The 22853-nt window shown below is 54.8% G+C and overlaps 10 protein-coding genes and 1 non-coding gene across 11 annotated transcripts; 8 read left to right on the top strand and 3 right to left on the bottom strand.

The window, feature by feature from the left end:
* Positions 1-3011: 3011 nt before the first annotated feature.
* LY79DRAFT_580407 (uncharacterized protein) lies at positions 3012-3596 on the top strand (the record flags this gene model as incomplete). Its single annotated transcript, XM_060560103.1, has 2 exons — positions 3012-3066; positions 3244-3596. 2 exons carry the CDS (start codon positions 3012-3014, stop codon positions 3594-3596), a joined length of 408 nt encoding a protein of 135 aa, XP_060413322.1.
* Positions 3244-4454, top strand: LY79DRAFT_659931 (uncharacterized protein). Its single transcript, XM_060562757.1, has 2 exons — positions 3244-4344; positions 4419-4454. Exon 1 carries the CDS (start codon positions 3586-3588, stop codon positions 4303-4305), a length of 720 nt encoding a protein of 239 aa, XP_060413321.1. The 5' UTR covers positions 3244-3585; the 3' UTR covers positions 4306-4344; positions 4419-4454.
* Positions 4455-4600: 146 nt separating this feature from the next.
* Positions 4601-5711, top strand: LY79DRAFT_234649 (uncharacterized protein). Its single transcript, XM_060551695.1, has 2 exons — positions 4601-5024; positions 5093-5711. Exons 1-2 carry the CDS (start codon positions 4839-4841, stop codon positions 5573-5575), a joined length of 669 nt encoding a protein of 222 aa, XP_060413320.1. The 5' UTR covers positions 4601-4838; the 3' UTR covers positions 5576-5711.
* Positions 5712-5847: 136 nt separating this feature from the next.
* On the bottom strand, positions 5848-8155 carry LY79DRAFT_670385 (uncharacterized protein; the record flags this gene model as incomplete). The annotated part of the gene is made up of 2 exons (XM_060563771.1): positions 5848-7746; positions 7799-8155. 2 exons carry the CDS (start codon positions 8153-8155, stop codon positions 5848-5850), a joined length of 2256 nt encoding a protein of 751 aa, XP_060413319.1.
* Positions 8156-10092: 1937 nt separating this feature from the next.
* Positions 10093-11337, top strand: LY79DRAFT_688498 (cutinase). The gene is made up of 3 exons (XM_060564697.1): positions 10093-10666; positions 10717-10896; positions 10953-11337. Exons 1-3 carry the CDS (start codon positions 10304-10306, stop codon positions 11121-11123), a joined length of 714 nt encoding a protein of 237 aa, XP_060413318.1. The 5' UTR covers positions 10093-10303; the 3' UTR covers positions 11124-11337.
* A 371-nt stretch (positions 11338-11708) lies between these two features.
* On the top strand, positions 11709-13267 carry LY79DRAFT_556290 (uncharacterized protein; the record flags this gene model as incomplete). The annotated part of the gene is made up of 1 exon (XM_060558004.1): positions 11709-13267. A coding segment is annotated over exon 1 (1136 nt), but the record flags the coding sequence as incomplete, so codon positions are not given.
* A 487-nt stretch (positions 13268-13754) lies between these two features.
* On the bottom strand, positions 13755-15080 carry LY79DRAFT_234597 (uncharacterized protein). Its single transcript, XM_060551694.1, has 4 exons — positions 14988-15080; positions 14661-14840; positions 14472-14594; positions 13755-14409 (listed from the first exon to the last, which is right to left on the bottom strand). Exons 1-4 carry the CDS (start codon positions 14998-15000, stop codon positions 14141-14143), a joined length of 585 nt encoding a protein of 194 aa, XP_060413316.1. The 5' UTR covers positions 15001-15080; the 3' UTR covers positions 13755-14140.
* Positions 15081-15630: 550 nt separating this feature from the next.
* LY79DRAFT_556286 (uncharacterized protein) lies at positions 15631-16526 on the top strand. The gene is made up of 2 exons (XM_060558003.1): positions 15631-16415; positions 16509-16526. Exon 1 carries the CDS (start codon positions 16055-16057, stop codon positions 16397-16399), a length of 345 nt encoding a protein of 114 aa, XP_060413315.1. The 5' UTR covers positions 15631-16054; the 3' UTR covers positions 16400-16415; positions 16509-16526.
* A 662-nt stretch (positions 16527-17188) lies between these two features.
* Positions 17189-17260, bottom strand: LY79DRAFT_t150. Its single transcript has one exon. It is a non-coding gene; the product is annotated as a tRNA-Pro (tRNA).
* A 988-nt stretch (positions 17261-18248) lies between these two features.
* Positions 18249-19212, top strand: LY79DRAFT_688494 (uncharacterized protein; the record flags this gene model as incomplete). Its single annotated transcript, XM_060564696.1, has 3 exons — positions 18249-18744; positions 18833-19047; positions 19139-19212. Exons 1-3 carry the CDS (start codon positions 18596-18598, stop codon positions 19210-19212), a joined length of 438 nt encoding a protein of 145 aa, XP_060413314.1. The 5' UTR covers positions 18249-18595.
* Positions 19213-19406: 194 nt separating this feature from the next.
* Positions 19407-22120, top strand: LY79DRAFT_580401 (ankyrin repeat-containing domain protein; the record flags this gene model as incomplete). Its single annotated transcript, XM_060560102.1, has 3 exons — positions 19407-19474; positions 19513-20857; positions 21329-22120. 3 exons carry the CDS (start codon positions 19407-19409, stop codon positions 22118-22120), a joined length of 2205 nt encoding a protein of 734 aa, XP_060413313.1.
* Between the last annotated feature and the right edge of the window lie 733 nt (positions 22121-22853).

Below are 22853 nucleotides of genomic sequence, written 5' to 3'. Positions count from 1 at the left end.
CCAAAGACTTTCTTGAGAACCCCCGAGTCTGAAGCGACTCTGGGCCATTTCGGCAAGTCGAGGGGAGGGAAAAAGGGAATTTGCTTCATTCCTTTGTTCCTCGTGCTTTGGTGACGATTCCGTGATATCATATCAGATCAGACTTTCTTTCGTCTTCTTGGCCCGACTTCTCTTTGTCGGCATGTCTCCTGCAGCCGCTCTCGCCGAACGGAGGCAAACAACAACAGGCCATGGGTCGGTCGAGACGGCCAAAGAAGCCATGAGAGCATCAGAGACACTCAAATTCAACGTCGACTCGGCCCTCATTGCCGATTCTCTGACCCGAGACCCCCCTCCCCTCAGGGAATCTATCCGCTTTAGCTGGCGCATCACACCCATATAACTCTTAATATAGGTCCACTAGTGCTGCGGCATGTAATACGACTACAGGCGAGATCCAAGACACCCTTCGGCATCCTCCATGGACCAGCCCCCCTCACAAGTCACCCCCCATTGCAACCTCTCCGGGAGCCTGCCCAATTACCTCCCGTCTCAAGTGACCCTGCACACTCGTCAAACGCTTTCGGATCCGAAGCGCTAGTCCTGGTCCGCCGAACGTTGTTTTTACTTTTCCGTTTCGTCTCTTCCTGGTGCCGGACGCCGGTGACTGACTGTTGACTGACTGGGTTGAACCGCCGAGAGCACATCTCGGCAATTGTTATGCCTTACTACTAATGCCTTTGCTATTGTGTTGTACAGAGTACTGCTGCTGCCCACGTTTCCATCCATTCTCGGCCCCGCACTCTCACTCCAGGTTTCGCTCTCCGCCCTTCTCCCACCGCCGACGTCCGAAGCTCTCGGTCGTCTCAGCACCTCCCGGGTACCTACTACGTAAGGGGGTATGTATCATCGCCCATGTGACAACCCATGGGTTCCCCGCACCCGCATCATCGATTCCACACTCGCCGCAAGGGCTGAGTGAAGGGGCTGGGGTTGTGGTTGGGTTACAGCGCAGCACTTTTGGCATGTCTTAAACCGCTTCCCTCTAAGTACGCAGCAGTAGACTCCTCAATCCCGCCGAGGCTCAGCCAGAAAGGCGGGCAGAATTCCGTCGTCTTCCAACAGCAACCCCATCTACCTATCTAGCTTCGCCCAGCAGATAAACCTGGGCCACTGGGAATCCAGCATCGCTAAGCCAAGCCAGCCGTCTTGTCTGCCGGGCTTGGCCGTCCAGCCCATCAAGCCCCAAGACCGCCATCCGGTCCTTAAAGCCTTCCACAACACGTGTCCGAATTGGGGCGGGGACTATTCCCTCAAGTCGGCTGTAAAGAAGCAGAAATGGCCATGTTCTAGGCTTTCAAACCAAGTCCCGGGGCTCTGGACCACACCAAAAACTGCACCACCGCGGTTCACCGCTCGCCGCTTCGAGCTAAGATGCATTCACTGCCCTCCAACGCGGCGGCTCCCTCCCTCTCTCTCTCTCTCTCTCTCTCTCTCTCTCTCTTTTGCGGTCAAGCGCAATCGCATTCTACCGAGTCAGGCCCTTCTGATCTTCCTTTCGTCCCAAGCCGGAACTACCGACTGGTTTCCCCGTCGGAAACCAAGTCAGCAACAGAGTAAGGCCGTCCAGGGACCGACCCTTACGCTTCCCGTTCCAAATCCCCCCCCATATCCATCTGCCGAAGTCCCCCGCCCACCCCCCCAAAACCAACAGATCCAGTGTCACCTACGTGGCGTCATAACCTCATCACGCCAAAGCATTCTCGGCAGTTGTTTTTCGTGAGCTCTCTCTATCATGAAGACTACACGGCTGGCGGCCGTCTTTCCTCGACTTAGGTGTATAGCTACGCCGAGAGACGGGCCCGCCATTAGATCTCATCGAGAGGAATGGGAGAGAGAGCGCGCGCGCGCCTCCATGCGCTGACCACTATGCGCCGCCCGCTCTACCTACCGTACCACTCTCACTGCCGTTCATGACACGGACGGGACCGGTCGGGGGCCACGTGGAAATAAAACAAATAAGATTCGCCGTCCCGCCAAGACCGGCGTTCGGCATCGCGTCAGCGTCGCATTGTGATGGCCTTGTTGATGCCCTTGAATGAATAAGGAAATGCATCGTGGGCCGCGGCAATGCCAATTCCCTCCTGTCCAGGCCCCCTCATACGGTGTGACGACTGAGACTTGAATCACTGCCGCAGGCCAATCCAATCACATAAGATTACTTACGGCCGGGTTAGTTTTGAACTGTTGGAACCACCGGGCTCGAGTCATCATCGTCCAGTGCGTCAACGATGCGAGTGGGAACCCTGCGCAGAAGTCTCGGCGGATTAGAAGGTTCAACTAGCCTGGGCTGTGAAAGCCACTTTCTGATGGCACTGGCATGCTCGATATGCCGATCACAGCATGCCAAAAAGCTTATTGCATACAAGGCAACGTCCAGCTTTCTGAAGCTGTGAATCCTCAGTGCTCGGACATCTGCGGATCCGGTTGGCAGTTGCTCGCCGTATAATCCTCTGACAAGTACCAGCCATATGATGCCCGTACAGCCTGCCCTCCTTGAGTGCTTACTGCCTCTTGGGATTCAAATCACGCAATTACTGTGTTGTGTGTTCTCGGTCCTATATTGGAGCTCGTTGGAAACTTGATAGAGCCTCGTCCAATTCAGTCGCCGCCATCGTTGGGTCTGATAACGAGAAGCGTCTTTTCAGACAAAATGGTGTTCAGTCTTTGGCATTCAGCTTGGAGAATGATGGCACCACCTGTACATGGCCATACAAGGAGGAAGTATTCGTGAGAGGCACAGTTTGTGTGTACGAACCAATCAATTTTGCAGATGACACGCCTGCCTGATATTAGTAGAGGCGCAGCCTTGCATCCTAATCAGAGCGTTCCGACAGCCATCGTCATTCTTTGCCTATATCCTCATATTGACTCGCAAGGCTGTTCTGAACGACCTCAGCTAATCCAGGCTGAGTAGGTAGAGAAGACACATTCTTGAGAACCAGCTTCAACAACATCTTTGAGGACTCATCATGGCCAACCGACCGCCCCGCAACGACGATTTCCAGAGCATAATCATCAAGAGGTGTGTGACTACGCCGACAGTCACAAGGGCGAGTGTTGGCAAAAGTTCGCTGCTGCAATGGCAGCTTCCACGACCAGAGCGTTTCTCGAAAACCACGGACAAGCAGAAGAACCGACGACCACTCGCACTCAACCTACGTATTCATTTTGATGTACCGCGGCTTTGCTAAAATTCAAAAGACCCAATTCCACGCAAAGAGAATCCATACTTCGTTGGAGACGGTGGCGTTTCCGTTCCCGAAGCTTCAGCTTCCCCTGACCCTCCTGAGGGTTCGCTTTTATCGCCAACCCAACCAGAAGTCGGCGAGACTGGACACTCAAGAAGTACAGCTTCCAGCGGTTCTGAAAGTGGCGCCAGCTCTGGTAGAGGCAGTCAGCTACTCAGCGAGGAGCTCGCATCCACGAAGCTATCATCGCTCGAAGAAGAAACGAATCATACAAGAGACAACGAGGCACGCAAGCAGAAGGTCAAGGACTTCTACAGCCACACCGAGACCACTGACAACCGCCCTGGCGACAACGATGAAATCTGATCCCTGGCTTCGGAACCAGAAGACATCCAATCCCAAGACGGGTCAGGAACTGTCCCTTGGGCGCTCAGAACAGCTGCGGTCAGCTATCTATCTGACGGAAGTATTGACCGAGGACCCGGACTTGACCCCTCTGTACCTAGACGCGGCCCAACGCCTAGAAGATTACCGGTTCTTTGGGAACCATAGACGCTTGCTCAAGAGATACTACCTGTATCTGCGTTCACGAACTACAAATCAGAAACAGAGGGCAGCCATTGAATTTCTCAGGCCGCGAAGTCACAGGGATCTCATTTCAAGGAAGGTCCTAGAGAAGTTGCAGTCGCACGACAAGACGAAGCGGGAAAGAGTGCACGCCGCATTGCCCCAGGACGAAGAGCGAGACCTGACGCTGGAGCGCTATCTCAACAGCATCGAAACCACTTCGAAGGGCCTCCCTACACACGCCATGGAAACCGTACCGGATTTAGATGACGAAAGCTCCATGGATGAAGAGGACCGCCACAGCATCAGCGCCCGCGTCGGTCTCGAGGAGACCAGGAGCTTCTTTGTCTCTGGAGTGCCTTTAGCTCGGTTCAAAGCCGAGTTTCAAGACTTGCTCAACCGAGGCCGCGAGCGAGTAAAGGAGACGCCGCGGGTGCGGGTTGCGAAGCCGCTTGAACGACCAAAGGTCTTGCGTTGGGGAGCGAGGTTGTCGGCCTGGAATTTTTGACCTTTGTTCTCCCCCGAAGCCTGGAAATCAGAGAGTCAGGTACGTCTGTGTAGGTGGCTGCATTCTCCTACCTCTCTGCTCCGTAAGAAACCTGGGCTGATTTTTTTCTACAGGAATGTGGCGATAACACGTTTCTAGATGTCAGGGAGCTAAGTCCAGGCGGAGTAGGACGGTTTCGCGAGCGGTTGGCCAGAGATGGGCTGGCTAGCTTTGCCGCCGCCGCCCAAGACTCGACGACAGACGCTCCGAGAGGCCTCTTTCCGCCTCCCCCGGCGCATCTCCGGTCCGAGAGAAGCCCGTCTACCGCTTCGTTCCAGAGCTCCGAGCTCTGGAACTCTTCATCCGCAACACGGTCTTCGACACCGTCAGCCTCGTCGTGGTCCGAGGAACCAATCCTGCAGGAAGAGCCGTCGGGGTTCCAGTACCTTCTGGCGTGCATCAACCAGAAGAGCTTCCCGATACTGATTCACATCGAGTGCAGCTCTTTCGAGAATGACCAGTACCTTTGCCGGGAAATCTGGGAATATTACCGAATGATACGGGAGGGGGCAACCTGGAAGACGTCCTTTCTTGTTCCTTTATTAATCGCTACTGTGATGAGCAGCGTATCAGACTTTCTTGAGAAAAGAACTCCTAGTTGGCTGAAATGGATATCCCGACTATTTCGATCGTTGTCTGATATTAGCTTGTTCAAGATGGATACTGGCGATTTCGTCCGGGTAACTTTCCCCTACTGTTGTCCCTGGACACCAATAGAGAGGACAAGTCCGCTGACCCAGCAAAAAAGTTTCAACTCGTGCCGGTTGGAGAGGCCACCGTGCCGAACCACTTCAAGTGCGGAGAGTTTCCCCCGTGCTCCGAGGCGAAGGCCGGGAACTATCTATACGAGCCGGTGCCAATGGCCAACGTAGCGCTCGCGTCCATCCCGCTGTGGCATCTCACGCGGCCGGGCCGACACAGCGACAAGTACTGGATCACGACGTTCCCAAAGAAGCTCCGGTATCCCCTGCGTCGCGAGGCGGAGGTTTACGGGAAGCCGGTCATCGGATGGGGCATACGGGTCAACGAGTGCTTCAACTGGGGCCAGTTCCTGTTCCTTATCCTAACGGTGATCGTGATAATCGGTGCAATCATGGGCGCTTATCTGGCGCTGAGGGCGGACGATTCATCTGGTTTCGGGCTGGCGGCGTTTCTGGCGGCGTTTCTGGCGGCTGTGGCCGCGATTTACATCCCATACCAGTATTTCGCTTGGAAGGAGAAGCTTGATTAGTCTTCTCACCCGATGGAGTTTGGCTGGGCTCGGGTTCATGGGTGGTCAGGTAACGGGGTAATGATATATGATATGATCGATAATGAGTTCCTTTCCAATTCCCCAAACTTTCCCATAGGCACCAAGGTCTATGCATCTCTGTGCTCAAATAACACCATGGGACACCGATCCCGAACTCTACAGCAAAGACACGCTTGGGTATCATAAACATAACGACCTCGCAACCAACAATAACAAACGCTCCGCAGACAACGCGGAACGCCTATGCTCTCTCAGTTGGCAGCAAACGCCGGAACCGTCTTGCCCTTGGACGCGGCGTACGTCCTGGCACTCCGCTTCAGCAACTCCACCATGGCCTGAACGTCTTCCTCGCTACGCTCGAACTCCCACACCAGGGCCTCCATCTCCATCCACGGCCTCGTTGTCAGTATTTGCAAGAGCTTCTTAGCGTCGTCCTCGGGCCACGGCTTGCTGGGTCCGACGATGGCAGTCTCTTCGCGGTCCCCTGGCTCGATCTGGGCCGGCGCCGCTTGTTGTGTCCCGCGACTTGTCCGCTGAGAAGACTGAAGCTGCGAAGAGAGCACCAATTGAGAGGGATACTGCGACGAATATGCCTCTATCTGTGCCGCTTGGACAGAATTGCGTCTCAGACGCTCGTGCAAGCGCCTATCGCAAAGCTCCCGTTGCCGTCGTCTCGCTGCCTCCAACTCACGCTGCTCCCGTTCCTTTCTGGTTTTTAACTCCAGCAACCTCTTCTCATAAAGCTGTTGCTGCTCGATGATCTCATCTGTCTCCTCCCATATTTGTCTGAGCTCAGATTTGAAGCCTCGCAGATACTCGCCCAACTTTTCTCGGCTGGTCCTTTTCGAGAGTGACTGCTCCATCAGCCTTCTTCTTGCTAGGCTCGCCTGCATTGCCTCGTACAGCCTATAGATCCAGGCGACCAATCTCTGCATGATCTGCAATAGTATTTTGGTGAACCTCCCGGTGTACCACGACCTCTCGGTTTCGGCCCCCTTCTGGAACACGATTTCGAGTATGTTGACGAGAAATGGAATGATACTCTCATAGAGGTCTACCACAAACCGTGGGGGCGGCATGTGTGATTCCTCTCCACGGCTGGGTTTCTTCGCTTTATAGGCTACCGCGCTGACAAGACTGTCCACGTTCTTGATGGTCTGCCGCGCACTTATCGCATCTTCGTCGCCCGAATGCAAGTAGTCGCATTGCTGGTCGAACAGGGGCGCCCGTGGCATTCCCTCCCAAAATTCTCTGAGGTGGCAAAGTTCGTTCCATAGAGGACGTGTCCGTTTCGAGAGCCGCTCTTTGTTGGTCATGGGCGTGATTTTTTCGCGAGATCTTGTCCAGCCGTTTCCCCTCATTAGCTCCGTAATGCTCTTCAAGGAGTAAGACCTGATTGATGCTGTGGCCACTCGGTCTTGTCTCGTAGGCTCATTGAAAATGAGGTGATCGTCCGGATATCCGTCATCGGCTTCATCTGAGGGCTCGGGAGAGGCCGAGCCCATATCGGCAACAAGGTGTTGGAGTTGCTCAGTTGCTGCGCTCGACTGCGGCCCCGCCCCATGTGCGGCATCTTCGGTGGCCTGGCTTTCTGTTTGCGCCGAAGGTGGTAGTCCTACGATGGTGGGGTCGTCGTATAAGTGCACATCTCCGCCGGTCTCATCTTCGCCATTCTCATCTTCGCCGGTCTCATCTCCGCCGGTCTCATCTTCGCCGTTCACATCCCCTTCGTTCCCATTTTCGTCATTCTCATCTCCATCGTCCGCCTCTTGTTGGACAAAAAGACCGTGGCCGGTTTCGAAATCCTGCGGAGTATATACCCTGCGGCTTCGGGGTCTAGTGGTTGTAACTTTTTGTGATTTGGGTTTCCTTGGCGAGCTAGCCCTGAACTCGTAAACATCTCCGACGGGCTCGGTCTCGGCAGCATGTTCGCTGTTGGCCAGTGAGATGAATCTTGGAGGACGCGCCTCACGGAGGTTACTGGCAAGACTCGCCGATCTGGTGTCCCTGTTTATGTGATCGGGAGCCCGGGGGGCTTTGACGGCCTTGGAACTGCGACTGTTCATGTGCCGTGTGGTGTTTGCGGCCTTGCGAAGTGTGTCTACCCGGAGATTCGTCCGTACCTGTTGCCGATCGGGTCTATCCGTAACCTGTTGGAGTTTTGTGAGCAGAGCGAAAGACAGGAGACTTGATTGAGCTTACTCTGGTCGCCGTCGGTACAGAAGTAGGTGTGGAATTGGCGGCATCTTCGCCTTCGTCTTGATCGCCTTCGCCTTCGTCTTGATCGCCTTCGCCTTCGTCTTGATCGCCTTCGCCTTCGTCTTGATCGCCTTCGCCTTCGTCTTGATCGCCGTCGCCTTCTTCTTGATCGACTTCGTCGCTACCTCGGACATCTCCTTCGCCGGGGTCCTTAGGCATCCGCTGTCGTTTCCTTGTCCTCAACGCTTCATAGTCCCGTATATCTTCGATTTCGACGTGACGCAGGCGCTTGCTACGCCGGATCCCGGGAGGGTCGCCATCGAAGCTGGTCTGTGGAGATCTTCTGGCAGAGGTCGGCATGGCGACATCCACAGTAGTGAGGCCAGCAGGGCGAAATAACTTTGAACACTAGAGAAGACGTCAAGAACATGCTGCAAGTGCTGCTTTTGTGGTGTTCAAGGCGTTTGGCGCCGCATTGTTGTGTTACCGTAGCTGATGGTGGTCCAGTAGCGGAGGGACCTCTCCAAAGCTCGCGCGCGCGACAGCAAACGCGCTCATCGTACCACGCCGCACAGGTCTCCACCCTGCTAGCGCCCGATGCTCTGGTGGGGCCGATCGATGCCCCATACCTTCTTGGCTGAGTCAGCAAGTAATAGCTACCCCAAGACTGGGGGCCATTGGCGAAAGCTTAATGTCTGTCACATTTTACAAACAACTTCACCATGATGTTTGTTTTGAGCTGCGGAAAGATGCACAAGCACCTTTGCATCCGAAGAGACAAACACCACGAATGGAGCTTTTTGTCTATTTAACTTTATGTCAAAACGGTTTACCGGAAGCAAGCATGAGCACGGGACCATCCAGTCGAACAACCTTATACTATAAGTCGACGCCCGCCACCAAAATAGAACTCTCCATCCCCGCCCGAACAAAAAGGGGGCGAAAACATACAACACCAGGTATTCGCTGGTCGTCACCGACCCAACTACTAATCCGGCCCTCACTGGCTTATCTATGGGAGAGCGGACGGGATCCCGAGTTCTCCAGTGGGTATGGTCGTATGTGATAATTTGGCTAGTTAGCGGATTTATATAGGGAGCATACGTACGGATATCAGGGATGTACTGGTCGGATCAGCGTCATCCGCAGCAACTCCAGGAAGGACTATACGGACAAATTAGAAGATTGAAAATACCGGATTTTTCTACAAGGTAAGGTGATGCAGTGTGGATCTCCATGAGGACTTCATCAGAGACCTTCCGTCAGTCAAGATGTGAGGCATCCACAAGTCTGACTTCTCTCTATGCCACTTCGGCAATGCCATCCCGTTTGCAATTGCGATGGACTTGGCTTTTTCCATTGCAAATTCTACGCCGTTTTCTTGGCTTGATGTACTTGAGCTTGCCTTCGGCTCATGATGGCTGTCCATTACAGCCCCGAATACGACGGTGCTGTCACTATCTCGCCCATCTAGACGTCATTTGGTCAGGTTTCCAGCCTGGCCGAAGTCTTGCAAATGTAACACAACATCACCAATGGTCGTCATTCGACCCGATTCGGACCCTGTCAGATTGGAAAAGAGCTCATCGTAAAGTGCTAACGACTCTAACTTAGCCCAAGTCCAAACAAGGTTATATCAGCGTAGGTACCTAGACGATAGGTTTGCACTCACTTTCAGAGGCTCCGACAGGATAGAAGAACCAGCATCGTAGCAGCCACGCTTTCAACAAACCCATCAGACCTAGACTGGATGTGCATACAATCGGCAGGAAAGCCGACCTCATCCAGCCCAGGCACACAGACACGTCGAGCATGGAGGTCCAAGTCAAACAATGACGTGTTCCAACACAATAGTGATCCAGCTCCACTCCCGTTTCACACCACCTGCCGGGGGCTGATATCCTCTTCGTCCTCTTACTTGTCGTTCAGTCCCGTCTTTAATACCGTAGCTCATTTCTGCCTTGGCAACTTCGTGCCGATCGTGCATCATGCGGCATAGCTAAATTCATCCGAATGCTGCGACACGTCCCATCCGCTTTCCTCGCTTCCCGGAGCCAGAGCTTCATACTGCCACTCTCGAGCATGGAAATGCCCTCCAAGCGTCTGTGGCCGCCATCTTCGTTTCGTCCCGCCTGGTTTCTTGGCTAGCCTTGACAAGGACGCCAAAGAAAGGGTAATGCCGTCCTTAGTTGATGGCGGAAGGCGGCCTGCCGTATAAGGATTCGATCGCCATGCCGCAGATGAACACTGTGGTATTAGAAAGCATGAATGTATTTCTTCTGACCGCTCGTAAGATTCAGTCATATCGACTATACACCAGGCATTGTTTTTTCACAAGGCGTGGCAGTGTGTTATTCGGTGGTGCCCAGCCTTTTGTTGCTTGTCTTCGTCTCGCAGAAGTACCTATGCCAGGTTTCTTGCCCAGCCGCGAGATTGGTTTGATGTTCACTCGTTTTCGAATCCAATATTTACGAAGAGTCCCGCCTCGAAGTTTAGTTATTGCCCGGTATGCTTTTCAGCGTGGGGATCGCACTTCTTTTCGGCCAGGCACTGGCCTCGTCTCGTGCTCTTCAGCAACTCCGCCAACGACAAGGCAACGACTGCCCGCCCGTACACATATTTGGTGCGAGAGAGACGACGGCGCCGCCGGGGTTCGGAGCGGCTTCTGGAATCGTGGATGATATCACGAAAGCAAACCAGGGGGCCACGAACGAGCCCATTGTGTATCCTGCCTGCGGAGGGGCGGCTGACTGCTCGGGCGTGAGCTACGCCGACTCGGTGAAGAACGGGACCGTGGCTGTCGCTACGGCCGTCAACGACTTCAACAAGAAATGCCCCAAGACGAAGATTGTCATGCTGGGCTTTTCGCAGGTGATTTGGCAGACTTTATGCACCTGGATGCAAATGCTAACTTGTGTCAGGGAGCCCAAATCATGGACAATGCGTACTGCGGCGGCGGAGACACCATTGAGGGCGTCGAGGGAACCAACGTGCTCATCTCCAACGAGGCCTTGGGGCAGGTCAAAGTGGCCATCTTCATGGGCGACCCTCGATACGTGGCGGGACTTCCCTACGAGGTCGGAACTTGCAAGACACAAGGTGTAAGTTCACACATTCGTCCAGTAGTAAACTGCGGGTCTGTTGACACACAAGCCAGTTTGCACCTCGACCCCAGGGGTTCCAATGTCCAAACGGGGAAAATATCAAGTCGTTTTGTGACGAGGCTGATCCCTTTTGCTGCAACGGCAACGACCCCGTCGCGCATCTGCAATACCCAAGTATCTACGGTGACCAGATCAAGCAGTTCGTCGGCGACAAGCTAAAATAGACATCCCTTTCAGAGAGAGAAAACCCGCCTTGAACGGTTCGAGAACGTGAGAAACACAGGGCAAAGAGACTTGCGGCCCGGCTCGCACTCGGAGACGTGCGGATGGGAAGGCCAGCCCTCAAAGGGCCGCGCGGCCTCGTAGATAATAGATGGCTACTTCGAAACACAGGTCATTGTAGATTTTTTTGTTTCCATCTATCTCAAGTTTCTACTATGCTTCTCTAGATCCTCCCGGACGTAAGGTTTCGGCCGAAAAGTACATATAGAAAGAGAGAGTCCATATAACTAGGGAGCGGGTCCCATTAGCGGCGCTCAGACATGGCCGAGGTTTGGATAGGAAAACCTAAGCATAGACGTGCAATAATTACAGCCCATTCCGAGACGCGGTCCCGTTTCCACTTCGTCCCCTGCGAGGGGCCCTGGATTACATGATTACAACGCAAACAAGAGAAAGCCGCCTAGGACCGAAAGTCATTGGAAATCTCGTCCCCGAGGCCGAGATGCTTCAAGAACAATCTAGCAAACGGAGGAATATGCATCCTGTTTCATTCAATCAATGGGGGGAGGAAAGGAGAATGACCCCGCGGTCCGGCCCCGCTGACTAAGACACTGTGTCGTCACTTGCCCCTCCATGCCTCACATTTCCGTCCGCACGACCGCCGGGAGCTGTCTGAGCTGGCACACCTACAGCTACTTAGCTACCTACCAAAAACATCCCGCCTTATTCTTGCATAGCGAACGCTCGGCCTGTACGCCAAAACGCACATACACACACCATGGATCCAGCATCGTCGACGACGCCGACACCACCGCCGCCGCCGTCGCAAACGCCCCAGCAGCCCGCCTTCCCCTCCATCAAACCCCTGCCCCGCGCCCCGCGCAGCTTCCAGACCCCCACCAAGCGCATCAACACCGGCGCCGACCTCTCGACCTTCCTCACGACGACGGCCTACCGCGACATCCTCCTCTTCCTCCTCCAGCTCAACCGCTCCCTCTGCCCGCGCCGACCGCCCGGTGGCGGCGGTGGCCCTGCCACGACCTACCCGCTGACCTCGCTGCCGCCCCCGGCCCGCCTCCCGCCCTCCATCGCCGCCCTCCAGAACCTCCTCGCAGCCGCCGAGTCCCTCATCGACCTCGCGCCCCCGGACCCGGGCCCCCGGCGCTTTGGCAACGTCTCCTTCCGCAGGTGGCACGAGCTCCTCGCCGAACGCGCCCCCGGCCTGTTGGCCGAGCACCTCCCCGACTCCGTCCTCGCCTTTCCCACCGCCTCGGGCTCCGACCCTCCCTCGTCCGAGCTCCTCTCCTACCTCCTCGGCGCCTTCGGCTCCCCGCAGCGCCTCGACTACGGCACCGGCCACGAGCTCTCCTTCCTCGCCTTCCTCGGCTCCCTCTACAAGCTCTCCTTCTTCGCCGACGACATCCCGACCTCCGCCGCCGCCAGCGAGCCGGACACCGCCGCCCTCGACCGCACCATCGTCCTCGGCGTCATTGAGCCCTACCTCCGCGTCGTCCGCCGCCTCATCCTCACCTACACCCTCGAGCCCGCCGGCTCCCACGGCGTCTGGGGCCTTGACGACCACTCCTTCCTCCCCTACATCTTCGGCTCCGCCCAGCTCACGAGCCCCGTCTCCTCGGGCGCCGACCCCATGCCCACCGAGGGCTCCGTCCGCGGCGCCCCCAAGACGGGTGACATCGTCAAGCCCGCCGTCGTCGAGGCCCAGCGGTCCGAGAACATGTACTTCTCCGCCGTCGGCTTCATCAACGACGTGAAGAAGGGCCCCTTTTGGGAGCACAGCCCCATCCTCTTTGACGTGTCGGGCGTCAAGGATGGGTGGGGGAAGATCAACAAGGTGAGTCTCTCTACACCCCGGTCTGCGGGGGGGGGCCGTATGAAGGAACGGAAGCATGCTGACATCCCCCACCCTTTCCGCCTCAGGGCATGCTCAAAATGTTCAACGCAGAGGTGCTCCAAAAGTTCCCCGTCGTCCAGCACTTCACCTTTGGCTCCCTCTTCTCTTGGGACCAGGACCCCGACGCCATCCCCGTCTCGCAGTCAGTCCACGCCGCGAACCAGCCCTCGTACAACTACCCCGCGACCACAGCGCCCCCGCCCCCACAGGGCTCAGGCACGGCGGCGCCCTGGGCGACCGGTGCCCCGGGCCGCATGCCCCCGCCGACGGGCGGCGCCGGCATCCCCTACACGACGCGTCAACCGTCGACGCCTTCGTCCGCGGCGGCAGCGGCGCGGGCACCACCCGGCCCGGGCATGATGCCGATGCCCCCCGGCGCGCAGCAGGCCAGGCAAGGCAGCGGGGCCGGCACGACGGATGCGCAGATTACGTTGACCAAGGCGCCGTGGGCCAAGTGAGCAGGGTTTAGCAGCATGAGATGAGATGACGACTTGTAGGCTCCGCTGGTGTCGGTCTTTGTATGAACCAAAAAAAAAGGGGGGGAGGGAGGGGGGCTTTGAGGTCCATTAAGGAGGCACGAACTCCAGCATCAATCTGAGAGGGGCGCAAAATAGGTGGCGGTTGACCGAGTAAAGATCTCGAGCAAACCCGGAGCTGCTGCTGCGTTCTGATCCGGGATGTTACGCAAGACGGCCTCCCGCTGAGGAAAAAAGCACCCCGCTTTCCCCAGTCTTGCCTTCACTGCTGGCTCCACGCGAATCTGGCAGTAGAAGAAAAGCAGCTTACATACAGCTAGCTGTGTTGGTACGGACTAGTCACGGTATACTCTTTTCAAAAAGCACAGGCGGCGTGTACTCCTTGGGGACAGTGTAAACATGGCACGCTTGAATCAACTACTAGACTAATGGGTATCCGACAATTAAGCAAAAGAACATACTAGACCAAAAGGTCTAATCCAAGCAAGAAAGTCATGCAATTTCCTTCCGCGTGCATCCCTCCCCGTTATATGCTGCCGCGGCTTGACGGCTGCCAACGTAGTCTGCTCACCCGCCGCGGCCCTCGGACACTTTTCCGGAAGCCCAGATGGTAGACACTCGGCAGCGCCGTCTAAGCGGCGGTGGCCTCCTTCTTCTCCTCGGCCGGCTTCTCCTCGGGCTTGGCGGCCTCGGTGGGGGCGGCAGCGGCAGCGGTCTCAGCAGCAGGGGCGGCGGCCGGGGCAGCGGCAGCGGGAGTCTCAGTCTTAGCGGGAGTCTCAGTCTTGGCGGGCTCGGTGGCAGCAGCCGGGGCGGGCTCGGGCGCTGGGGTAGGAGCGGTAGCGGGCTCAGGCGCCTTGGGGGCCTCGGTGGCTACTGCAGGAGCAGCAGGGGCGGCAGGAGCTAAGAAATGAATTGTCAGTTGATGCAGTTTCAAAGCAGCTGGGCTGTTTATCTCAACTTACCAGGCTCGGGAGCCTTAGCGGGCTCGGTAGTGGCCGGGGCATCGTCCTTCTTAGCTTCGGGCTCGGGGGCCTTGGCCGGCTCAGCAGCGGCAGCGGGAGCAGGGGTAGGAGCTGCAGGCTCGGCTGTGATTTGTTTGTTAGTTGGCGGTTCGTTGAAAAGGCGAGGAAAGTCCGGGTGGGAGAACATACTGGCCGGGGCAGCGGCGGGAGCTGCGTCGGTCTTGGTGGGCTCGGTAGCCGGGGTGGTGGTGGCGGCAGGAGTCTCGGCGGGCTTGGACTCGGCGGGCTTGGGGGCGTCTGCCTTCTTGTCGGCCTTCTTCTTGAAGATGGCCTTGAACTTGGACTTGAGATTGTCCAGAGCGTCGATGGCTGTTTGGAAGGAGGAGCGTGTTAGCGAATATTCCTTGGCATTCGGGGTCGGGGTCGTGTGAGTTCATATGTGGTTCCGTCGGTGGGAAGGTTCGATGTGTGTCGTGATACCTCAACGGACAGGGCAAGGGCAAGACGGTTACTCACGAACTCCAGGCATGGTGACTGATTGCGCGGGTGTAAGCTTTCAGAGGCGTGTAGTGTCGTGCAACAGCGTAAGCGGTAGTGGTTGATAAGAGCTACTAATGGCGAGAAAAAGATGGACCTTCCGTAGAGGAGTGGTCGCAACGAGAGGAAGAGCAGTCAGTCAGTCAGAGGTATGGAAGTGACAGAAGAGGAATCAAAAAGAGAAGAGGACACGGGTGACGATGCTTGGCTGGGGTCTCGAGATAGAAATAGACGCCCAGGGAAGGGGGTCGTGTCGTCTCAGCACAGCATAAGGTGGCACAAGCAGCGTGACTGCCATGGGATGCTTGGCATGGGCATGGATGGCATGGCCCTGGCCCAGGCCGGCGGCACATCATCCACCAGGAAGGGGAAGCAGCGACAGTGGTTGAGTGAGTGAGTGGGTTGCAAGGGAAAGAACTGCTCCTGCTGCACCTTCTGTCTGTCGCTGCCCCCATCCCCATACCGGGATACTGCGACCTTGCATTACACCCACCGTGTCTGCGCAAGGCGGCAGGTACCTATCGTAGAAAGAGAGCTACCTCAGGTCCAATGGGGCTGCATTAACCGCCCTGGAAAAAGCCTGGCGGGGGCAAGTGACAATCAATGGGGAGGTGGGTCCACTGGGATCGAACACACTCATCTATGGATACAGGTAGGTACACCGTACATGTCGTATGCGGCAGGATAGGGATGGCATCTGCTGCACAGCCGCCACGGCAAGGGATGAGATGAATGAATGAATGGATGAATGAATGAACGAACGAGCGAGTGAGCGAAACACGAACCAACGGGCGTTGGGTACGTTTCCGAGCTCAGCACCCCTCCTCCCCCCCGCCGTCAACTCTGCAGCCGACTGCAGTAGCACCTCGTCTGGCCAAGAAACTATTCGTCAACAACCAGAGAGACGGGGGCCTGCCGCCGAGACATACGGACCCTTTGTCCCTCTCCGCCATCATGGCTTAAACCATATAACATGACAATATTGCTTGCCTTCCATCATCCGAGCTTCGCACAGCGTTCTTCGTATCGCAAAGAGCTCCCTCCTCATGCGAGTCCGAAGTTTGATGAACGGGATGACCAGAGTGCGGGATGCTGAAACCTTGCTTTTCGGGGGGCTGCTTGCTTGCTTGCTTGCTTTCTTAGCTTACTTGCTCGCTCACCCGCCCGCTGCAGATGCGGCCAAGTTTTTTCCATTTCAAACCATCTCTTCGCCCCAACCCTGTCCCATTCCCGTCCGTTCCTATCATCGCCCGTCACCTCGGCGCTGGCCGGGCCAAGGGCCGTCATCTCTCTCGCCCCGTCCCATCCGCAGAATCAAGGACTGCCCTGATGGGTTGGCTCGTGCAGGTTGTGCTAATGAAGCACGCGCTGGCGCAGAACGCGACATCTGACGGAATGCCGTCATTCCTATAAAGAGCTGGGGCGTTACAGGGGTCCGACACCACCTTCGAGCCAGCCCGCGTGCCGCTAGGCTGGTTCTGGGCCGAGGGAGAAGCTTACACCCATCGAAAAAAGTAAGAAAAGGAAAATAATAATAATAAAGGAAAATAGAATTGGGGAAAGATATCCGTACCGTATCCACTCGCTAGATTCACAAACCGCACTGATCACGGGCTGCTGGATAGGGGCTAGCGGACTGGCAGAAACAGGGATCTAGAAGTGGCAAATGCAGGGGTTAGTCAACGTTAGCAGCAAGTTAGGTGGCAAGGGTTAGGGTTGGATGGGTGGGTGGGTGGCTAAGCTGGTTGACCGCCTTGCAAGATAGGCTTAGTGGGTGATCCGTGCGGTTTGTGAACCTAGCGAGTGTATACGGTACTCCGTAGACAATCAGCGAGTACCGAAAGTTCAAACGTTGGAGCCGTGGCTCGAGATTGCTCGAAATTGGTGCGGATGGGTCTTCCTCGCCTGCCGGAGGCCGTTCATCTCGACTGGCCTGTTGATCTTCACCTAACTTCCCGTCCTTTCGTCGGATCTATGACCTCCAACGGGATGGGGAGCAGACTCAGCAGCCTCGTATCCACCTCGTGCATGCGGATCGCAACACACACAACACTTGTGCGCAAACATCCATCCATCCATCACTCCATCCATCACTCCAGTGTCCATCAATCCCATCATCACTGGCAAAGAGGAGTTGCACAAAAAAAAAAAAACCGTCGCAATAGGGACTAAAAAGGTTGGGGCTCAACCGTGGATCGAACACGGGACCTCTCGCACCCAAAGCGAGAATCATACCTCTAGACCATTGAGCCACGACAAGCCGATCATCGGCTGGAAATGTGAAATTGTTACGTGCCAGGGATGGCGAATTAGCAACCTATGTTTCGTAGATCGTGCACTGACGGCAGGTGAGCCTGCCAGTGGGCACGCTCGCCTACCGCTGCAGCGCTGCGCAGGGTCAAAAGCGACTTTCTGGGGGCCAGTCTGGGCTTCCTGTACGTACCACCGTTATTTGGGGCACATGGGGGTAAACAAAATGCGCTTTGAGAGACAACCCCAAAGCTGCTGCCAGTGATGTCGAGAGACGAGTTGGGCTTTTCGACAAAAAAAAATTTCAAGGAAGGGGGGAAGAGAGGTTAATGAAATCAGTGTAAGTGGCTCCCGGCAGACCATCAAATTGGTTGCTACGGGCGGAGCTAGGTTGGAATTCCTGATTGGACGGGCCGTGATAAACTACTCGAGAGCAAGGGCCGGCTTGTATGTAGCTGCTGCCGATTTGTAACCGGTCGGTGGTGGAGTTGTTCTATTTGAGACCGGAGCAATTAATAGTAACTCACTTTCCTTCTCGCCTCACATGGGGGGGACTTTCATGAGAGCTTCCAGCAAGACAGAAAGTAGTGGCACAGTCGCTCGGGAACTCGAAGACTGCATGAAGCCAGCACCGTTTTACCTTGGTTGGGCTGCCCTCGCCTTATTTCGGCGAGGTGGGTTAATGCAGTGGCATTTCTTATACAAATCCTGTTGAGTCGTCGGTCTCATTAGCTTAGCCCTTTCAGCATCACATCATTCCAGTATCATGATGCCCAAACAACTTTCCCGTAAGCAGGAGAATGGAACCAAGCTGGCTCATTGAGTCGTTCCAAAGAATTCCCTCGCAAAGCAATGCCTTTGTAGTTCCGGTGACCTTTCTATGTTCTTACCTCCATCCCAGCCTTATTTCCGACGACCAACTGAGCTGGTCCCCCAGGCGACCGCTCAGCCTGCATACTCGGCATCAATGTGCATTGCAGCTGCGACCGTGATACGTCAGCGCCGCCGATGCGAGGAAACCAGACTTCGGCAACAGCCAATCATTTGCGTTGGGCTACGCCGTCCATTTCGAAGTGCCCTGTCACCAACACCAACAGGCAGGCAGGCGCATCAGATTTCGGTACGGACTAATCATGACAGCCGTCCCTCCGGGCTCACGAATGACATACAAAAGCCCCAATGTGCTCGCTCCAACGCAATCGGATGAGAGTCGTGCACCAGCGCCTCTCCTTTTCAGAGTTCGGGTCTAAGACTACTACCGAAGGCTTGGACTACCCTTCTATAAGCCGGGCTTCACATCGCTTGTCGAGATACGCACCACACCAGCAGCCCCCAGCATGCCTCCTCGCGCCAAGAAGAGTGATATCAAAGACGACGAGGGATGGGAGAGGTTCCAGCCGGAAATCCGGAGGCTGTATCTTACCGAAGACAAGAGTCTAAAAGACCTCTTGACCATTCTCAGCATGTCATATGGCTTCCGTCCGAGGTCAGTTATCTGTGTGCTTCTCTGAGCTGTCTATCAAAGCATCAGGCTTCAAGTTGTTCTGCATCTTCAGTACACTAACTCGCTACAGTAAAGCTCAGCTCGAGTGGAAGCTGACGCAATGGCGCATGACCAAGAAGATGATCACTTCGGAATGGAAATACGTACACCATCGCATTCGCAGGCGCCGCGCCGCAGGCAAAGAAAGCAGGGTGTACCTTTCAGGCGTTCAACTGCGAGATGCGACGATTGAAAAGGCAAGGGTTCGTCATTGCTACGAGACAGCTCTAGAGAAGAGCATGGGAGGTTAGTTGCGGCTTCACGGCATTTGTTGCTGGTTCGCGGACTACCAAGTTATAACAGCCGTGATTGGTTGTTGCGCCACCGTCGCTAATAGATCTATCGCTGATCATACGGACGCCTTCTCCCCAGAGTGTTTTCGAACTGAACAACATGTACGAGATTCCTTGATTAATAGCCAGAAACTTGATTAAAGGTACGCTTCGTTGCGGACTGCTGATGACTTCTGGGATATCAAACTTTCAGGAGACGAGGTCCTCAGGTTGGCAACTAAACGTCCTCTAGTTCAAGCCAATCATACAGCTAGGCTCCAGTCGGCATTTGAGGCCCTTTCCTGATAATGCCCGAGCAGCTCCAACAAGACCATGTATACCACGCCGAGAGCCTCCTCCTGTCGTCCAAGCATGGTAGCAATATCACAGGTGCTCTTCAGGTGATGTTGTTTCTCTTGACCAACAACTTTCTTGATAGGGCTGTTGATCGGTATGGTTCTTGGCGTAAAGAGCATAATAAGGTCATCGAAGTGTTGCTCGATGTGTTGCCGCAAACCGACGGTTGGGCGCCTTTGATGTCACAGCAGTACAGCGATCTTCCAGTGAGCATTCAATCGGCGCTGAACCGTCTGTTTAAGGAAGCTATCCTAAGATCCGATCTTACTCTTGTCCGGTCTTTGATTCGAGTGGGCATTGATGCCAATCAACCCCTGACCAGCATCCTCCAACAGTATCTAATACATAGGGCGGCAACTGCATTCGAATATGCAATCTTTACGAACGACCGCCCCTTAATTCAACTACTCGTTGAGTTGGATGCCAATCATCCAAGCAGCAATTTGGAACTGACACGGTCAGCTTGGGGATACCGGAACGCCCCCGGCACGACTTTGGGATCAATGACATCTCTGCTGTCGAATTTCGTATTCTGTCAGGAAGACGATGAAGAGGCTTGCAAACTGCCTGAACAGATTGCTTCTGTCGAGGCATGCCCAATCACTAGGCAAGTTTTTGAGTTCTTTCGGACAAGACTTCACACCCCAGCATCAAAACCGGAATTGCTCGCATCTGCTATCAAAGCAAGAAGCAGAATTGTCCTGAATCTACTATTAGAGGATCAGGACCATTTTGGCGCGTATGTTAACCACCCGACTCGAGTGGGGGCTACACCAATAATGGCTGCTATTGATACAGGAGACACAAAGCTTTTGGAACGCCTCGTTCACCAGGGGGCCTCGCTCGACCTACCGTCGTCGACCTTAACTACTTGTTCTCCCCTTCAATACGCTGCCTATGTGTCCGATGCCGACATGCTTCAGAAATTACTGTGGCATGGAGCTAAGATTAACTATACCCATCCTTCAAGCTCTCGATTTGCATGGCCTTTGGGTAATTCAAACGACTATAAAGCCGATTTCACATATATTGGGAAAACTGCTCTCCAATCGGCCTTTCTTTGGGACAACAACGAGAATGCAATTTTCCTCCTCGAAGCAGGACCCGAGTTGGTCGGAAGCGAACTGGCAATCGCAATCGCATCCCGTCAAGACGCGGTTGTTGATGAACTCCTCATCAAAGGAGCATCTTTCGAGGAGACTTCAGCTATATCTGATGCAATCTCGGTTCTGGAGACTGTGGCTCTCACAGAAGACATGGCTTTGATTTCTCAGATCATCAAAAACAGCTCACAGACTGTTGTTGCGTCTTCTCTCTGGGCGGCCATATTTGTTGCGGAATCCACCTCAGATCTAAGCATTTTCGAATTTCTACTGGGTCACATTTCGGTTGCATCGCACAGCGATGTGCTTGGCAGCAATATTCGGGTTTCTTGAAATTGTGGAACTGATGCTGGCATCGGGGCTGCGACCAGAGAAATGTCTGGTTGTGGGTTGCGAAAATGGCATTTACGATCTCCAATACGGGAATTTACAAGTGCCAGATGATTATGTACTATGGCGACACGAAGTTTCGATGATTCACACCGAGGATTATGAGGAGCTTGATCTGTTTGAAAGTGCCCTCAGTCTTTTCAACGATCGAGGACTCAGCTTTTTTATCTTATTGCGACAATATGGGTACGGCCGGATTGTTCGGTGCCCCGGATTCGGACGCTGTTCAAGTCTTGAAGATCTCCAAACCATGAAGAGCTTTGGTGTGGAGATGACGTCGAGAACACTCTCGGGTTCGATCGGGGAGAGATGTTACGATGTCGCTGAGTGGCTACTTGCATCAGGTGTCGATGTCAACCTCGCAAGTGAAGATCTTAGCTATGGTTTGAAAATTCGCCTGTCCAGGCGACTTCTCGGCAGGGTAATCTACCTCTAGTGGAGAAACTCAAGAATCTCGGTGCCGACATCAACGCTCCTGCTGGCGTTCGTGGCGCCACTGCTTTGCAATATGCTTCCATTGGGGGTTATTTTGGTTTGGTACGCAGATTATTGGAGTTCCAGGCAGATCCTAATGCCTTGGGAGCGTGGTGTTCAACGGGCCGAACAGCGTTAGAAGGCGCCGCCGAGCATGGTAAATTGGACGTTGTTCAGTTACTCCTCAACTCTGGGGTCAAGACCGTCGGTAGTGGCCGTCTTCAATACGTCCGAGCGATCAGATTTGCCCAGAGCGAGGGTCATCATGCAGTGGCAAGACTAATCAAATCTCACCGGCCCTGGGAGGAGGCCGATCAGAGGCTATATGACGACAAGAAGTTACTCGGATGTGGGCACAACTACGAGTCGGATGAAGGGGTTGACAAAGAAACAGACGAGGAGTACGGGTCATCAAGAGGGACTTCCGAGGCCGAGTGCGAGGTATCAGGAGTTCCATGCGAGGTTCCTGGGGAGACCTTTGAGGTGGACGACGGAAAAGGTGGCGACCCTGACACGGCTTTTGGCGGCGACGAAGAGTTACCAGGGTATCCTACTCTGGTGCCTGTCGGTATTGAAGAAGGGCTCGCACACGGTGTTGACGAGGGGTTAGAACGTCCAGGAGACCTAATCTGGACGGAGGCCTACGAGACGTTTATCTCAGAACTACCTTGGTTGATGAGGAAGGATATTGAACTGGACACGATGAATGAGATCCGGGATTGATACCAAACTTCACATGCATTCATTCTTCCAGCATGGTCCAACTTTTCTATTCGTTCGGCTACGAGATGAACCGATATCCGAAAATAAAGACGTTTTCACCCAAGACAGAGAGGCCCAGTCAGTTTTGATGATTACCAAGCTCATTCATTGCCTCCAATGTTTATGCCCAAGACGCGACCTTCATCTTGTTGTTCTTATGCAGCAGCTCCGCTTGTCAGGCAATGACAAGCAAGCGGAATAGAATTTCCTCAATTCTCTACTTTCCTTACGTATAGAGAGTAAACAAGAGGTTTTCCTTTCTCAAAATAGTCTCCAAAAGTTAAATCAGGAGGATAAAAACCAGGACTGAGGGTAGAAAGGGCAAAAAAAAGTACACGCCCAAGGTCAACCCACTCGAGTTGAACTTGCGCGTCACGCGGGTTAACCAGAGAGACCCCGATCGTGATATTTCTTTTGTCTCTTCCACCAACTAGACCATGTGCCCCGGGTTACACATGGTCTAAGCTGGTCCTGGTTGGAAGGAATGGGGGACCGTTGCCTGATAAAAGGCTCGGAGGGAAGGAGCGAAGGGGGGAGGCTGGTGTACAAAAGGTGCATGCAGGTGCGGTGGTGATTTCCATGGTAACCGCGACCTCACCTCGCGATCCCACGTGACCGGGTCTTCGACGAGGGCGTGTGAGTGGTCCGAGTCGTCGTGGACCCGAGCTGCTGCCTCGCCGGGGACGACCTCATA

This window comes from Colletotrichum navitas (genome assembly GCF_030913465.1).
Source record: "Colletotrichum navitas strain CBS 125086 chromosome Unknown LY79scaffold_36, whole genome shotgun sequence".
Lineage (NCBI taxonomy): Eukaryota > Fungi > Ascomycota > Sordariomycetes > Glomerellales > Glomerellaceae > Colletotrichum > Colletotrichum navitas.
This window is presented reverse-complemented; position numbering and strand designations above follow the sequence as displayed.